The following is an 18,867-nucleotide window of genomic DNA, read 5'->3' on the forward strand; positions in this document are numbered from 1 at the left end:
GAAAACAATGGAGACTATAATAATTAGGTAATTAAGATGGAGGTTGATAGTTCTCAGAAAGCAAATATCTAACCTATAAACTGACTATAAATTTAACTCAAAGAACTAGGAAAATATACACACATGAAAGAACATCCAAAAGTGTAAACAATCCTGCAAGATCACCAAAAAAAAAAAAAAACAAAACCCACACACAAAAAAACCAAAATGGCATATCCAAAGAGCACAGTGTGGGAATAAAATAAGAATTAATCTAGTCAGACAAGAACAATTTAAGACAAAGTTATAAAACAAAACATACAACCGTAAGCCAACAAACAGTCAATGTTAGTATTTGAATGCCAAGAAATACAGGCAGACATTCTATAAATGTAATAAAAACATTAGTAAATCAAACACTTAAGGAAACACTGTTAAAACCAGAAGACTTCATTAGCCAAGAATGCACCCTCTGAGAAACAATGAGATTGCACACAACAAGAAATATCTAACAGTACTGAAAATTCCATTAATAAATAAAAACAAGCAAACAAAAAGCTGTACGGGGAGGGTGGTATGGTTAGGGAAACTTATAGAAAGGCAATACATCGTAGTTGGTATAAAATCTACCTAATGTGTAGAGATTTCCATGGGAAACTGTCTCCCATAAAACAGAAGACAAAACAAAGTGAAAATCCAAAACCAAAAAATGGGAACTATCATGGACAGATATTGGAGTGACAAATGAAGGACTTCAAAACAGATAATATCCAAAATAAGAAGGAAATCATCATTTCAAAGGGAAAAAAATTAAGAAAACAATGTCTGATCATTAATTTTGCAAGGGAAAAATTCTGAAAAGAGAAAGAAAATTTTAGTATCAAAGAACAACATGAGAGAGGCAGAAACACTGCAACAGCAGATCTGAACTGACAAAAGTAAAAAAGGCATTATAAGAAATGATGTCATCAAAATGATGAAGAAAAAAGAAAATAAGTAGAGCATAAAAGAAATGTGGCACACTATTAAGTACACAAATATGCATGCCCAACTGCAGGAGGGTTCCCATCTCATCATCCCAAGTGGCTGTTTATATCACGACTTACTGGAGTCCCAGCTCCTGTGTCTGCTGAGGGAGCAGATGGACGTACCAGATGGACACTCAAAGTGACCCCCAGCTTTGGGGAGGCAGCTCTGGGAGCTTAGATCTACACCTTCTCCCTAGGAGAAATCCCTCCTGAAATGTTCTCCAGGTCTGCCCAGAAGGGCTGGTCAAGCTAGTCGCCCACGGAACCAGGATCATGCACCGGCACACGAATGGCCTTGGATATGTACGCAGAGCTGGCATGCCTGGACATCGTCTGGTTCTGCAGTCAAGAGTGTCCTGAGCAGGAGCCTACTTTTGTAGATAGCTTTGTGGGTTCAGGGGCTTTGCAAGTGGTGTAAGTAGTAAAGAATCTGCCTGCCAATGCAGGAGAGCTAACAGACGTGAGCTCAATCTCTGCATTGGAAAGATCCTCTAGAGAAGGAAATGTCAATCCATTCTGGTATTCTTGCCTGGAGAATTCCATGGACAGAGGAGCTGGATGGGATACATTCCATGGGTAGCAAAAAGTCAGACATGACTAAAGTGACTTAGCAGCAGTAGAATGCATATACATACAATATAAGAAGAACAGTACAAAAGCATAAAACCCTGAGGAATAATACTGCAATGTGTTTAGTGTATTCTCTTTACTTCATATAGCCCAGATTTAGAGCAGAAGAAGGCAGCAACACGGAAAGGCCAACAGGCAGGGAGGAACACACACGCAGACACACCCACCCACTAATGAAGTAGCTCAGTCATGTTCAACCCTTTGTGGACTTAAACAGTCCATGGACTGTTACGCCTCCATGCTCCTCTGTCCATGGGATTTCCCAGGAAAGAATACTGCAGCAGGTTGCTATTTCCTTCTCCAGGGGATCTTGCCAATGCAGGGACTGAACTCGGGTCTCCTGCATTGCAGGTGTATTCTTTACCACTTGTACCACTTGATGCACTCCCAAAAGACATTCTCCCCTAAATAAAAGACTAAGATAAAAAGGAAAAAAGCAAGACAGAAAATGTTTACATAAAAACTGAACTGCAGTGAAACTCCAAAGAAAAAGTGTTGCCTTAAATAACCCTTACAGAAACAGTAAAGGCAAAGTACAGACTTCCTAAAACAGGATGGATGAATCCTACATTGGAATCAAGACTGCAGGGAGAAATATCAGTAACCTCACCTATGAAGACAATATTAGTCTAATGGCAGAAAGCAAAGAAAAGCAAAACAGCCCCCTAATGAGGGTGAAAGAATAAGCGTGAAAAAGCTGGCCTGAAAGTCAACATTAAAAACACTAAGATCACAGTCCCATTACTTCATGACAAGTACAGGGGGAAAAGTAAGCAGGATAGATTATATTTTCTTGGGCTAGAAAATCACAGATGATAGTGATAGCAGCCATGAAATTAAAAAATGCTTGCTCCTTGGAATAACAGCTATGACAAATCTAGAGAGCATATTAAACAGCAGAGACATCACCCTGCCAACAGCGGTGCGTCTAGTCAAACTGTAGTCAAAGCTACAGTTTTTCCACTAGTCATGTACAGATGTGACAACTGGACCACAAAGAAGACTGAGCGCTGAAAAGCTCATGTCTTTGAACCGTGGTGCTGGCGGAGACTCTGTAGAGTCCTGCAAACAGATCAAACTAGTCCATCCTATAGGAAATCAACCCTGAATATTCACTGTAAGGACTGATGCTCAAACTGAAGCACCAATATACTTTGGCTACCTAATGTGCAGAACTGACTTGTTGGGAAAAATTCTGACGCTGGCCAAGACTGAGGGCAGGAAAAGGGGGCCACGGAAGACGAGATGGTTAGATAGCATCACCTATCTAACCATTAATGGTCATGAATTTGAACAAACTCCAGGAGATACTGAAGGACAGGGAAGCCTGGTGTGCTGCAGTACATGGGGTCACAAAGAGTCAGTGGACACTACTCAGCAACAGCACAACAAATTGTAAAGTCTAAAACTGATATACACAATTACCAAAGTAAAGAACTCAGCTGATGTCTTCAAAGGTACAATACAAGTATAATTAAGAATCACTCAACTAATGCACAGAACATGAGAAATTATTGAATCAAAACAAGAGGACAAAAAAAGACATAAAAATGTAAAAAACCCTTAAGGACTTACAGTAAGTAACAAGAATATAAAATTTGTGTTCTACAACCTGAAAGGAATGGAAATACAGCTGAAACAAACAAAAAAATGTGGCAGCCTGGATGAGGTGGGGGTGGAGTTTGGGGGGCAAATGGATACATGTATATGTATGAGTGAGTCCCTTTGCTGCCCACCTGAAACTATCACAATATTGTTATCTGGCTATACTCCAATACAAAATATGAAGTACAAAAGAAAAAAAAAGTGCAAAGGACTTAAAAAGATATTTCAGAAAATATAAAGAAAAGGACTATATCCATGAGAAGATGTTTACATTCAGTCACCAAAGAAATCCAAAATTAAAACCATGAGACACCCCTTTGCATTTAGTACAATGGCTACGAGAACAGGGTGGAGAGAGTGTATTGGCGAAGGCATGCAAAAACTTTAACCTTTACCTACTGTTGGTGAGACAGTACAATGTTGCAACCACTGTAAAAAACAATTTGGTGGCATCGCAAAGAAATGAAACACAATCAATAGATGACCCAGCAATTCTACTCCAAGGCATAAATCAAACAGGATTAAAATCAGGAATTCAAACAGACATCTGTACACCAGTGTTCACAATATCCTCACAGTAACAAAAAGTAGAAACAAATCAATTATCCACCCACCTGAATACCTAAATCAAAACAGCTACATGCCTACAATGGGATATTATTAACTTAGAAGTAATAAAGAACCAGTTCTGGGGCAACATGAATTATCCTTGCAAACATACAGTTGAGTGAAAGAAGGCAATCATGAAAACTCACATATAGATTTGTTGTTCAAGTTGGCCAAGTTGTGTCCAACTCTTAGCAACCCCACGGGCTACAGCACATCAAGCTCCTTTGTCCTCTACCATTGCTAACAGCTTGCTCAAACTCATGTCTGTTGAGTCAGTGATGCCATCCAGCCATCTCCTCCCTTCTCCTCCTGCCCCGAATCCCTCCCAGCATCAAAGTCTTTCCTAATGAGACATCTCTTCACATCAGGTAGTCAAAGTATTGGAGCTTCAGCTTCAGCATCAATCCTTCTGATAAATATTCAGGACTGATCTCCTTTAGGACTGACTGGTTTGAGCTCCTTGTAGTCCAAGGGACTCTCAAGAGCCTTTTCCAACACCACAGTTCAAAAGCATCAATTCTTCTACTGCGCATAGCAGTTGAGAGTGACAATATATAGACTTGAAATATTTCTTTTCCAATACTCCAACCAGTCTTTTGCTACACATCCAGTTCTGTTGCTTCTTGTCTTCCATACAAGTTTATCAGGAGACAGGTAAGGTGATCTAGTATCCCATCTAAGAATTTCCCAGTTTCTTGTGATTCACAGAGTTAAAGGATTTAGCGTAGTCAGTGAAGCAGAAGGAGATGTTCCTCTGGAACTCCCTTAGTTTCTCTTTGATCCAAGGAAAGCTGCAATTTGATCTTTGCTTTCTCTACCTTTTCTAAACCCAGCATGTATATTTGCATGTTTTGGTTCACATACTGCTGGGCCTAGCTTGAAGGATTTTGAGCATTACCGGGCTAGCATGTGAAATGAGGACAACTGTTCTGTAATTTGTTGGAGAAGGGCATGGCAACCCACTACAGTATTCCTGCCTGTAGAATTCCATGGACAGAGGAGCCTGGTGGGCTACAGCCCACAGGGTTGCAAAGAGTTCAACATGACTGAAGAGACTCAGCACATACACATGTATGGTAGTTTGAACATTCTTTGGCACTGCCCTTCTTTGGGACCAGAATGAAAACTGACCTTTTAGTGAAGTAGAGGCTTAATTTTGGGACTTCCCAGTTGGCGACAATGGTAAAGAACCCTCCTGCCAATACAGGAAACAAAAGATGAGGGTTTGATCCCTGGGTTAGGAAGTTCCCCTGGAAGAAGAAATGGCAACCAGTTCCAGTTCTCTTACCTAGAAAATCCCATAAAGAAGTGAAGGGAGAAGGGAAAATGCAGGGAATTTTTAGGGAAGAAATTATAAAGGATCCTAGAGGAAAAAAGATGGTAAGCAGATGTTCACAAGAAACCAAAATTTTAAAATGTATAGAAATCATATTCTTTATGTCAAATTTCATTTGTGCCACTTTTATGCAATCTCACAACAAAGATTCAAAGAAGATGATGGGCCAAATGGTCTGAAGAGATGAATCCCTGAGGATTCCTAACTTGATTCTCACAGCTCAGTTCAACAAGTATGAGACCCTGCAGCTGGAGCGTCCTCCTTGTTTAGTGACTAAGTGTTCGACTGTGAACTTGTGGAGTCTGGCCTGCCAGGCTTCTCATTCCATTGGAAGAATACTGGAGTGGGCTGTCACTTCTCCTCCAGGGAATCTTTCTGACCCAGGGCTCAAACCTGCATTTCTTCTGTCTCCTACTCTGGCAGGTAGATTTCTTACACTAGCATCACTCATGATGTAGTCTATATCTGAGAGTTATTCAGTTTGCTCAGTTTCTTTGATGTAACATGTAAAACACATGTTTTAAAACTTCTGTTTATTCTTCTGCTCTTATTCTGTCTTTTACTGAGAGATCAGATGCAGGAACTCAGACAGATAGAAGGGAAAATATTTTTCCTCCCTACATTTGACAAAAACCATAGCACACAATTAAAATTTGTGGCTAAATCACTGATTAAACAAATTAATTTTATGCTACAAGACCTTCTAGAAGTAACACCAAAAAAGGCCCTTTTCATCACATGGGACTGGAATGCATATGTAGAAAACAAGAGATACCTGGAACAACAGGCCAAGTTTGGCCTTGGAGTTAAAAATGAAGCAGAGCAGAGGCTAACAGAGTTTTGCCAAAGAACGCATTGGTCATAGCAAACACCTTCTTCCAACAACACAGAGAAGACTCTACACATGGACATCACCAGATGATCAACACTGAAATCAGACTGATTATATTCTTTGCAGCCAAACATGGAGAATCTCTACACAGTCAGCAAAAACAAGATCGGGAGGTGACTGAGGCTAAGATTATGAACTCCTTATTGCCAAACTCAGACTTAAATTGAAGAAAGTAGGGATAACCACTATGCCATTCAGGTATGACATAAATCAAATCCCTTACTATTATACAGTAGAAGTGACAAATAGATTTAAGGGATTAGATATGATAGAGTACCTGAGAACTATGGATGGAGGTTCGTGACATTGTACAGGAGACAGGGATCAAGACCATCTCCATGGAAAAGAAATGCAATAAAGCAAAATGGCTGTCTGCGGAGGTCTTACAAATAGCTGAGAAAAGAAGAGAAACTAAAGGCAAAGGAGAAAAAGAAAGATATACCCATCTGAATGCAGAGTTTCAAAGAACAGGAAGGAGAGATAAGAAAGCCTTATACAGTGATCAAGGCAAAGAAATAGAGGAAATCAATAGAATGGGAAAGACTAGAGATCTCTTTAAGAAAATCAGAGAAACTAAGGGAACATTTCATGTAAAGATAGGCAAAAGGAAGGACAGAAATGGTATGGACCTAAAAGAAGCAGAGGATATTAAGAAAAGGTGGCAATAATACACAGAAGGGCTATACCAAAAAGATTTTCATACCCAGATAACCACAATGGTGTGATCATTCACCTAGACCCAGACATCCTGGAGTGGGAAGTCAAGTGAGCCTTAGGAAGCTTCACTATGAACAAAGCTAGTGGAGGTGATGGAATTCCAGATGAGCTATTTCAAATCCTGAAAGATGATGCTGTGAAAGTGCTGCACTCAATATGCCAGCAAATTTGGAAAATTTAGCAGTGGCCACAAGACTGGAAAAGGTCAGTTTCCACTCCAATCCCAAAGAAAGGCAATGCCAAAGAATGCTCAAACTACCACACAATTGCACTCATCTCACACACTAGCAAAGTAATGCTCGAAATTCTCCAAGCCAGGCTTCAACAGTTCTCAACGGAACTCCAAGCCAGTTCTTCAACTGGGAAATTCCAGCTTTTCAAGCTGGATTTAGAAATGGCAAAGGAACCAGGGATCAGATTGCCAATCTCCACTGGATCATTGAAAAAGCAAGAGAGTTCCAGAAAAACATCTACTTCTGCTTTACTGACTATGCCCAAGCCTTTGACTGTATGGATCACAATAAACTGTGGAAAATTCTGAAAGAGATGGGGATACCAGACCACCTGACCTGCAATGGACTGGTTGAAAACTGGGAAAGGAGTAGGTCAAGAATGTATATTGTCACCCTGCTTACTTAACTTTTATGCAGAGTACATCATGCAAAATTCACAGCTAGATGAAGCACAAGCTGGAATTAAGACTGCTGGGAGAAATGTCAATACACAGATGACACCCTCCTTATGGCAGAAAGCAAAGAACTAAAGAGCCTCTAATGAATGTGAAAGAGCAGAGTGAAAAAGCTGGCTTAAACTCAACATTCAAAAAACTATGATGAAGGCATCCAGTCCCATCACTTCATGGCAAATAGATGGGGAAACAATGGAAACAGTGACAGGCTTTATTTTCTTGGGTTCCAAAATCACTGCAGATGGTGAGTGCAGCAATGAAATTTAAAAAAACACTTGTTCCTTAGAAGAAAAGCTTAAAAAACATAGACAGCATATTAAAAAGCAGACACATTATGTTGCCAACAAAGGTCTATCTGGTCAAAGCTATGGTTTTTGCAGTAGCCATGTATGAATGTGAGAGCTGGACTTTATTATAAAGAAAGCTGAGTGCCAAAGAACTGACGCTTTTGAACTGTGGTGTTGGAAAGGACTATTGAGATTCCCTTAGACTGTAAGAAGATCCAACCAGTCCATCCTAAAGGAGATCAGTCCTAAATAATCACTGGAAGGACTGATGCTAAAGGTGAAACTCCAATACTTTGGCCACATGATGGGAAGAACTAACTCACTGGAACAGACCTTGATGCTGGGAAAGATTGAAGGCAGGAGGAGAAGGGGACAACAGAGGATGAGATGGTTGGATGGCACCACCAACTTGATGGACATGTGTTTGAGCAAGCTCCAGAAGATGGTGATAGACAGGGAAGCCTGCCATGGAGCAGTCTGTGGGGTCGCACAGTTGGACATGACTGAGCATCTGAAGTGAACTGAAAGCATTGATGCCTCATAGCACTAACAACTTACTTTAGCCAATTGTTATTTCCACTAAACACATTTGCTGACAATCAAAAAATGTCTATCTTCTCTATATATCAAGGTGTTTATGACTATCAAAAGGTTAACATATCCTTGCTTAAGACAGCTCTTATTTGGTATAGGCATCTGCTGTTGTTGCTTTTAGGAAGGGCAAAGCATTTTTCAAGGTGCTTTTAACTTACTAAGTAAATAACTGTTTTGAGCAACAGGGAAGTATGCACACATCTTAGAAGGATGGCACTCAAATATAAAAGATTCCCTCAGGTTATTTATCTTCACCTATTTCTGAGAAGAAAAATATTACAAATCAGTGAAAATCCTGTTTTACTTAAAGGTGCTGCAAGCTAAAAATGCAACTTACTAAAGCAGTAAACAAAGGATGTTGCTGTCGTCAAGTCATCACAATAAAGCTGCCTTGATGCTGAGCCCTGAGAGAACTTTTGATAAGGCAGGATTTAACCAGTCAACAGATGGTATTAACTAGTCAACTACTATGGCCACTCCTCTCCCCACAGGGCACACTGAAGGGACCAATGATGACAAGCACTGTAATTAGCCCTCGATAGTGGAAGGGCATATGAAAAGTGCATATGATTTCAATGAGCCCAGACTTTGCATCTTTCCAAACAGAAAAATGCTGAATTCTTTGAGATTTTTGGATTTCTTTAACTAACAGTAATCATTTTGGTCAAAAAACACATAAAAAGATGATCATCACTGATGAGCATTTCATAGACATGAAATCAAAACTACAGTGAGATATAACCTCACATCAGTCACAGTGGCCATCATCAAAAGTTTACAAACAATAAATGATGGAGAGGATGTAAAGAAAAGGGAACGCTTCTACACTGTTAGTGGGAATGTAAGATGGTGCAGCCACTATAAAAAACAGTATGGTGTTTCCCTAGTAAACCAGTCATCATATGATCCAGCAATACCAATCCTAGGCATATATATTCAGAAGACAAAAACTACAGGCCAAAAAGACACATGTAACACAATGTTCAATGCAACGCTATTTACAATAGCCAGGATGTGGAAGTACCCTAACTGTCCACTGACAGATAAATAAAGATGTGGTGTGTATATACATATATATGTGGAATGGAATATTATCTAGCCATAAAAAAGAATGAAATGCCACTTGTAGCAATATGCATGGACCAACAGACTATCATACTGAACAAAATAAATCGGAAAGAGAAACTAATTTCATACCATTAATCTTTTGATACTCTGAACACCTGGTCTTTGTTGTAAAAATTTCTATATAACCAGGCCCTGTCTTATCTCTGTGGAACAATCCCTCAGAATTATCTGTGGTGCTGTGTCCTGAGCCCAAGTCTTCAGTTTTGTTCACCAAATAAAACACAACTCTACATTTTCAGGTTGTGTATTTTTTTCGGTCCCAGTCAGAACTTAAGAGATTATCATTCTCCTGCACTGCAGGCAATTATTTACCAGCTGAGACACAAGGGAAGCCCAAGAAAACTGGAGAGGGTTATTACCATACAATGTCATGGATAATGTCAGATTTTCAAATATTTTCTAACTTAAGTAGAAAACTTTACAAATCAAGAGCAAAAATGAGAAATGCTATTTTTGTTTGTGAAATAATAAAATATATTTCGTGTAAGCTCTGTTTGTGATAGAGAGCTCCAAAAATATTTGGAAAGCCCTGAATGAAGTGTTTTTATTTTTCTTAAGTGCTCCCTTAGGTTCACTTAATGCTGAAGAGAGGACTTATAAGGAAACCTTAGCAATTCTCAGTGTGATGTTAGGTAGGGAGGAGAAAGGATGCAGAATAAGTGCTACAATAAATTCCTGAAAAGTGAGATTTGATTATTTCAACCCAGTTCCTTAGGGATAGAAGTTCCTAAGCTTAGAAAACTTTCAGATCTCATCTCTGTACCCCTTCATTTTCCTTTTCATTTGCATCCTTTACAACATTCCTTATAGTAAATTAATTAATGTTTCCCTGAGCTGGTGAGTCATTCTAAAAATTAACCAAACTCAAGAAGGGGGTTTGGGAAACTGTCTTATAGCTGGATGAGCAGGAAGATACATGACAACCTAAATACAACTCACTTCTGAGAAGAGCAGTCTTGGGGAACTAAATCTTTTTCCTTATGGGATCTAAGCTATTTCTAAGTAAACAGTGTTAAAATTTGAGTAAAATTTATAGAACAATACTGAGAACTGGAAAATTATTTGATGGTGTTTGAAAGCACTTCAGGGTAACTCTTTCATAAAGTTTCCCATTTCCATGTATAGATGAAAATACCAAACAGCATCTTTTTCTAATGTGATGAGGTTTTAAACATCACATTTTCACAAGGGCAAGGAAAGCAGCAATGCAAATGTATATTACAGGTTTTGCAGAGTGATCAAATTCATTTAATGTTTACATGAAATTACATAAAATCTTGACATTTCCATCCACTCTACTTTTTTTTTTCTGTGTTTCTTTTGTTTATGAGCTTGCATGTGTGCAAGCTAAGTCACTTTAGTCTTGTCTGACTCCTTGCAACCCTATGGACTACAGTCTACCAAGCTCCCCTCTCCACGGGACTATCCAGGCAAAAATACAGGAGTAGATTGCCATTTCCTTCTCTAGAGTGTCAAGGTTTGATTCCCTACCCAGGGATCACACTTGCATCTCTCTCTCACATCTAGGAGATGTGCATTGGCAAGCAGGTTGTTTACCAATAGCACCACCTGGGAAGCCCCTTTATGAGCTTAGAAGAAACTACAGTACAGTTTTAAGTACACTGATAAAAAGTAAAAACAACTGCATTTTTCTATGTTGCAAATGAAGCAGAAATAATAAAAATGAAAAAATTACCTTTTGGATAATCTTCCAATAAAAGGTTGAAGTGACCTAACTGACAAAAGAATTCAGACTCCACTTTTCCTTCAGCTTTTAAGATTAGAGACTCATAGCAGCAAACAGCCTAGAAAAAAGAAATTATAAATAAGTATTAAGAAAAAAGCAAAATCCTAACTGCATGCTTTCTGAGAGAACAGATAGATACTTTGTGAGAGTACTCAAAAAATCAAACAGTGTTATTTCCATCAAGACTGAGAATTCAAATATTCCAGAAATTAGAAGAAAGTGGGACTTCCCTGATGGTCCCAGTGGTTAAAAATCCACCTGCAAATTCTCAGATATAGGATTCAATCCCTAGTAGGAAAACAAAGATTCCACATGCTGTGGAGCAACTAACACCAAGCTCTGCAACTACTGAGTCCGTGTGCCACAACTATGGAGAAGCACACGCTTCTCAACAAAAGCTTCTTCATGCCACAACTAAGACTCAATGCAGCCAAGTAAATAAATAATAAATAAATATTGTAGAAAAAGAAATTAGAAGAAATAGCTTTCTAATTACTTAGCAGAGCCATCACTTATGATTCAAGTTTTTATTATGATTCAAAGCTGTCCCATATGAAAAAAAGGAGAATAAGACCTGCCAAGTAAGATAATTTAGAAGTTCCTTTAATGACTGTTAGTTTCCAATCTAAATTATAACTTCAATCCTTATGCACGTAACTGAACTACACTCAAATGAACACAAGCAGAAAGAACTTTACTAAAATTTCAGGAGCCATTAACTACATTGAAATGTGGCAAGTCCAAATTGAGATGTGCTATAACTGTAAATTGCACAACAAATTACAAAGACGGCATACAAAAGACTGATACATTTACTAACAATTTTATGTTGATCATTAAGTTAAATATATTATTCAATTTCATGTTCCTCTTTACTAGTTAATAGTTACCAAATTTAAAAATCATATGAGGAATTAAAATTCTGTGCTTTACTACATTTCTATTGGATAAAGCTGCTCAACAATAGCTACTATCTCAGGTATTTCTGCAAAGAAATGTTACACTTTAGAGTACCATACATGATGTTGTGTAGTTTTTCAGGCAAATACATCATATATTTTCTTACTAATGCTTCTCACATATTTCCAACATATAACTCAAATATTATCTCACCTCCTACCACAGACATCTTTCAAGCTTTTATTAGAGAAAAAGATTACACTTAAAGAATCTCTTAAAAAAAAAAAAACTGTCAGAAGTCTGCAGATAGAAGAAATTAAGATTTTATTAAAATATCAGAAAGAACAGTATCCTGGAGTATCTGCGTAAAGAACAATGTTCTGCAGAGTTGTCATAAATTGTGGGAAAATTTATTCATACATTAAGATATGGGGGATGGGGTGGCAATTCCATAATGATCCAGAGGTTAGGTTTCCACACTTTCACTGCCATTACTCAGGGTCAATCCCTAGTTGGGAATTAAATAGTCTAACCTATGACTACCAAACACACATACCACATCTGCTTTATTTAAAGACAGAAATAAATAACTCCCTTCCTCCAGTGTTCATGGTAACACTTGCAAGACAAGATACCCTATTTACATAAAGTTTAGGCAAAACTATGTATAAACCAGAACGACTACCCACCATCTTCTTTTTTTCCTTTTTCTTTTTGGCCATACCACTTGGCTTTTAGGACCTCAAATCACTGAAAACAATTAAAAATCTGAATCTTTTCTTAGGTTCCAGAAATCACTAGAAAGTGAAAATAAAAAATTTCAAGCCTCTGTCAACTTAAAAAATTGTCAAAACCTAAAATATGAGAGTTCCGTTTTAGGGAGAGGAGTCAGGTTAAACAGAAGTTTGCAACAAGGGGCAGGTAGTCTGAACATCAAAAGATTATTCTTAACTAAGGAAAATCAGCTGTCTCAAGTTAAGGAATTTAGCCCTTTTCTACGTATGAGAAAACCCAAGAACCTGGGCTTATAGAAATCAATCACTGACTAGCATCCTTTGATTTGATTATTCACAACCTTAGTTCCTTTTTCATGCAGGGAGTAATGGCAGCCCACAGCTGGCTGCTGAATAGCACACATTGTTCTTTCTGGGCTTAGAAATTAACATTCGGAGGGTGGAATCCCTAATAGTTGTGATATCCATGTGTACTGATTTGGAAGGAAATACTCCTTACCATAGTCCCTCCCTGTGATAAAAACTTCAGCCAATTTGGGAGACATTTCATGACCATTTTTTGTTCCATGGTGCTGGGAGGTTCTTCCCAGATCACACAAATAAGAAGTTCTATTGCTATGTCACTCCAGGTGTTAACTTCTGGATTAGGCCCATTGGTAAGTAATCAAAGATTCTCTGTATCCTACACCTTCTAATCTATTAAGATCCAGGAGATATTTTCTATTTTGCTTCTTCCCATACATGGAATCAACTATATAATTATCAATTGTATACAGAACCATATCTTTGATAAATAACTTTAAGTTGCCTGGTCACCAACACATTTGCTGGAGGCAGGGTTACACCTCCAACAATCTTAAGAGACAAGAGACAACAATCTTATAAGATGAAGTAGCTTATAACACTGACAAACTTTTAAAGCAACAGAGAGAAAAAGACAAAAACAATTTGAAAAAGAGAACAAACTAAAACTAGATTATAAATAAACTGGTATACAAAGAAAACTAGGAAAACAAATTAAAATTAGTATAACTAGTTGGAATTCAAGTCTAGTAAACCATCAAGTCCAAAGCACAGTTAGCTGGATAAGTCAGATTTTGGCAGGATCAGGCAGAAAAATAGGGCAATGTTTCATCTTTGTTTACAGAGGTAGACTTTATCAACTTATTATAGGTCATAGTGTAACAGAAAAAACTTAACTGAAAAGTACCTTTAACTGTTGTTTTCAAAAGTCAAAAGTTATGTCATATTTATCAGTTCATTCAGTCCCATGTAATGTATTCCTGTTGACCCACATGAAGTAATCAGAACTTTTCATTAACAGATAGTCACTGTTACTGAATTCAGTGGTATTACCTAAAGGCTATCAGAAACACGTTTGAAAATTCTTTTAATAGTCTTTTTGAAAATAATTTTGTAAAGACAATGTAAATTTATGATAATCTATAAAGGACAAAATTTAAAATTATAGGCTAAAGATTTGAGGACAATGCAATTAGGAAACTGATTGTTTCTATAACATAGAATTTCAACATGATAACTTGAATTATGATAACTTTATCAGATGATTGATAAAGTTATGACTAGTAACTTTATAACATTATTTCATGATATCACATATTACAGATTTCATGTAAAATTTTGGGTTATCATTAATATACTAATGCTTATGCGTACACATTAATTGCCGACTAAGGTCCGTCTAGTCAAGGCTATGGTTTTTCCTGTGGTCATGTATGGGTGTGAGAGTTGGACTGTGAAGAAGGCTGAGCACTGAAGAATTGATGCTTTTGAACTGTGGTGTTGGAGAAGACTCTTGAGAGTCCCTTGGACTGCAAGGAGATCCAACCAGTCCATTCTGAAGGACATCAACCCTGGGATTTCTTTGGAAGGAATGATGCTAAAGCTGAAGCGCCAGTACTTTGGCCACCTCATGCGAAGAGCTGACTCATTGGAAAAGACTCTGATGCTGGGAGGGATTGGGGGCAGGAGAAGAAGGGGACGACCGAGGATGAGATGGCTGGATAGCATCTTGGACTCAATGGACGTGAGTCTGAGTGAACTCCAGGAGACGGTGATGGACAGGGAGGCCTGGCGTGCTACAATTCATGGGATCGCGAAGAGTTGGACACGACTGAGCGACTGAACTGAACTGAATACATATTAATGATACATATCCATAAACAATCTAAAGTTTACCTCTCTAATCCTGATAATGTTTCAAATTTAAAACACCAAAAACATAGCTTAATATATCTAAGATGTCTCACAAATGTTTCTTTGAAGCATCCATACCAGATTTCATTTCAGTTTCTCATGGAAACCACCAGTCCCCATAGTTTGCTCAAACTCATGTCCATCCAATCAGTGATGCCATCAAACCATCTCATTCTCTGCCATCCCCTTCACCTCCTCCCTTCAATCTTCCTCAGCATCAGGATCTTTTACAAGGAGTCAGGTGTTTGCATCTGGCGGCCAGAGTATCGAGGTTTCAGGTTCAGCATTAGTGCTTCAAATAAATATTCAGGACTGATTTCCTTTAGCACTGACTGGCTGGATCTCCTTGCAGTCCAAGAAACTGTCAACAATCTTCTCCAACACCATAGTTTGAAAGTATCAATTCTTTGGCGCTCAGCTTTCTTTATAGTCCAAATCTCACATCCATACGTAACTACTGGAAAAACCATAGCTTTGACTAGATGGACATTGCTGTCTAGGTTTGTTATAACATTTCTCCCAAGGAGCAAGTGGTTTTAATTTCATTGCTGCAGTCACCACATACAGTGATTTTGGAGTCCAAAAGATAAAGGCTGTCACTGTCTCGTTTCCCCACTGGTTTGCCATGAAGTGATGGGACCGGATACCATGATCTTAGTTTTCTGAATGCTTAGTTTAAGCCAACTTTTTCACTCTCTCCTCTTTCACCTTCATCAAAAGGCTCTTTAGCTCTTCTTTGCCTTCTGCCATAAGAGTGGTGTCATCTGCACATCTGAGGTTATTGATAGTTCTCCTGAAAATCTTGATTCTAGCTTGTGTTTCATCCAGGTCAGAATTTCACATGATGTACCCTGCATAAGTTAAATAAACAGGGTGTCAATATACATCCTTAACATACTCCTTTCCCAATTTTGAACCAGTTCCATGTCTGGTTCTTACTGTTGCTTCTTGATCTGCATATAGATTTCTCAGGAGGCAGGACAGGTGGTCTGGTATCCCCATTTCTTGAAGAATTTTCCAGTTTGTTGTGATCCACAAAGTCAAAGGCTTTGGCATAGTCAATAAATTAGAATTGGATTTTTCCTGGAACTCTCTTACTTTTTTGATGATCCAATGGAGATTGGCAATTTGATCCCTGTTTCCTGTGCTTTTTCTAAATCCAGCTTGAAAAGCTGGAAATTCTCAGCTGAAGAACTGGCTTGGAGTTTTGTTAAGAACTGTTGAAGATTAGCTTGGAGAATTTCGAGCATTTCTTTGCTAGTGTGTGAGATGAGTGCAATTGTGCAGTGGTTGGAGCATTCTTTGGCATTATCTTTCTTAGAGAGCGGATGAAAACTGACCTTTTCCAGTCCTGTGGCCACTGCTGAGTTATCCATATTTGCTGGCATTTGAGTGCAGCACTTTCACAGCATCATCTTTCAGGATTTGAAATAGTTCAACTGGAATTCCATCACCTCCACTAACTTTGTTCACAGTGATGCTTCCTAAGGCCCACTTGACTTCGCATTCCAGGATGTCTGGGTCTAGGTGAATGATCACACCATTATGATTATCTGGGTATGAAAATCTTTTTCGTATTCTGTGTACTCTTGCCACCTCTTCTTAATATCTTCTGCTTCTGTTAGATCCATACCGTTTCTGTTCTTCATTGTGCCTAACTTTGCATGAAATGTTCCCTTGCTATCTCTGATTTTCTTTAAGAGACCTTTCTCTAGCCTTTCTCATTCTATTGTTTTCCTCTATTTCTTTGCCTTGATCACTGAGGAAGGCTTTCTTATCTCTCCTTGCTACTCTTTGGAACTCTGTATTCAAGTGGGTATATCTTTCTTTCTCTCCTTTGCCTTTAGTTTCTCTTTTCTCAGCTATTTGTAAGTCCTCCTAGGACAACCATTTTGCCTTTTTGCATTTCTTTTTCTTGAGGATGGTCTTGATCATTGCCTCCTGTACAGCGTCACAAACCTTGGTCCATAGTTCTTCAGGCATCTGTCTATCATATCTAATCCCTTAAATCTGTCACTTCCACTGTATAATCATTAGGGATTTATGTCATACCTGAATGATCTAGTGGTTTTCCCTACTTTTTTCAATTTAAATCTGAGTTTAGCAATAAGAAGTTCATGATCTGAACCATGGTATGCTCCTGGTTTTGTTTTCGCTGACTATATACAGTTTCTCCATCTTCAGCTGTAAAGAACATAATCAATCTGATTTCAGTATTGACCATCTGGTAATGTCCATGTGCAGAGTCACTTCTTGCGTTGTAGAGGGTATTTGCTATTACCAGAGAGTTCTTTTGGTAAAACTCTAGTACCCTCTTCCCTGCTTCATTTTGTACCCCATGGCCAAACTTCCTGTTACTCCTGGTATCTCCCCAGTTCCTACTTTTGCATTCCAGTCCCTTATGAGGAAAAGGACATCCATTTTGGTGTTAGTTCTGGAAGGTCTTGCAGGTCTTTATAGAATTTTCAATGTTTCTTCAGCATTAGTGGTTGGGGCACAGACTTGTATTACTTTGATACTGAATGATTTGCCTTGGAAATGAACAAAGATCATTCTGCTGTTTTTGAAACTGCACCTAAGAACTGCATTTTGGACTCTTCTGTTGACTATGAGGGCTACTCCATTTCTTCTAAGGGATTCTTGCCCACAGAAGTAGATACAGGTGGTCATCAAATGGTTATTAAATTTGCCCATTCCAGCCCATTTTAGTTCACTGATAACTAAAATGTCCCTATTCACTTTTGCCATCTGTTTGACCATTTCCAATTTACCCTGAATCATGGACCCAACATTTCAGGTTCCTATGCAGTATTGTTCTTAGCTTTGGTTAGATTCTGGTTTTGGAGAAGTCTGTCAGAAATAGCAAAACAGTTTAAACATAACAGGGTCATAGGCAACTGAAACACTTATTAACCAAAGTCAGAAAAAAAAAAAAAAAGAAAACAAATATACATCATTTAATGGTCCAAAACACACAATTCATTATGAAATAGGAGCACTTCTAATGAGAAAAATCAAATTTCAGTCCTACAGTAGCTCACATTACAAAATCAATTTAGTTAACTTGAATGTAAATTTAGTTAATCCTGACTATGCAAAAAACCTTTTCCTCAGGATTTCTTTCCACAATTTCTTATCACTTTCTGTATCCATCCTGCCTCTCATTTTCCTTCCAAATAAAATCAACCAGCTCATTTTTTTTTCTTTCCTCCCCAATAAAATGTAATTCCATTTCTCATACCTTCTTTACTGAAAACACACATTCTATTTCTTACTGTGTACTGCAACATTACTGTACTATGCCCAATAGCTCTAATTAAATGTTTAAATTAGAATCCTCAACTCTTAAAACCTTAATTTTTAGCAAAGCTAAGAAGTAAGCAATTATGAACTATCTTTACAATGGCATTCTATAGACTGGTGAAAATAAACACCAGTGATAATCTCTAAAATCATTTGATTTCTTATAGAAAACATCTCAGGACAACATCAAACATTTTCATTAACAGTCATAAATACTTTTGGTTTTTTTGGATTAATAACTGATGTCTCAGTCTCTTTCATCTAATTAACAAACTTTCCATCACTTACAGTAATGCAGCTCTAGAACTTTAAGTTACCAAATATCTGGAAATACCATTTTAAGTAGACATTTCTAAAATATAACTACTTTAAAGATTTTTATCTCAAAGTTCTTATTTCATTTGCTTCTAAAGTTTCATCATGTTGAGTTATCTTTCTTGCAAGACACTTAGAAGGTCCTATTAATTAAATGT

The 18,867-nt window shown here is 38.0% G+C and overlaps 1 protein-coding gene across 6 annotated transcripts in view; it reads right to left on the reverse strand.

Annotated features, from left to right (window-relative positions):
- LOC138431429 (lysine-specific demethylase 6A-like) overlaps nt 1-18,867 on the reverse strand; it is a 168,922-nt gene that overhangs the window by 130,011 nt on the left and 20,044 nt on the right. For all 6 annotated transcript variants that reach the window (XM_069573578.1, XM_069573579.1, XM_069573575.1 and 3 more), the window contains exon 3: nt 11,190-11,298. In XM_069573578.1, the coding sequence (XP_069429679.1) occupies nt 11,190-11,298 (109 nt within the window). The remainder of the gene's footprint in view (nt 1-11,189; nt 11,299-18,867) is intronic.

Source organism: Ovis canadensis, chromosome Y (assembly GCF_042477335.2).
Source record: "Ovis canadensis isolate MfBH-ARS-UI-01 breed Bighorn chromosome Y, ARS-UI_OviCan_v2, whole genome shotgun sequence".
Taxonomy (NCBI): Eukaryota; Metazoa; Chordata; class Mammalia; order Artiodactyla; family Bovidae; genus Ovis; species Ovis canadensis.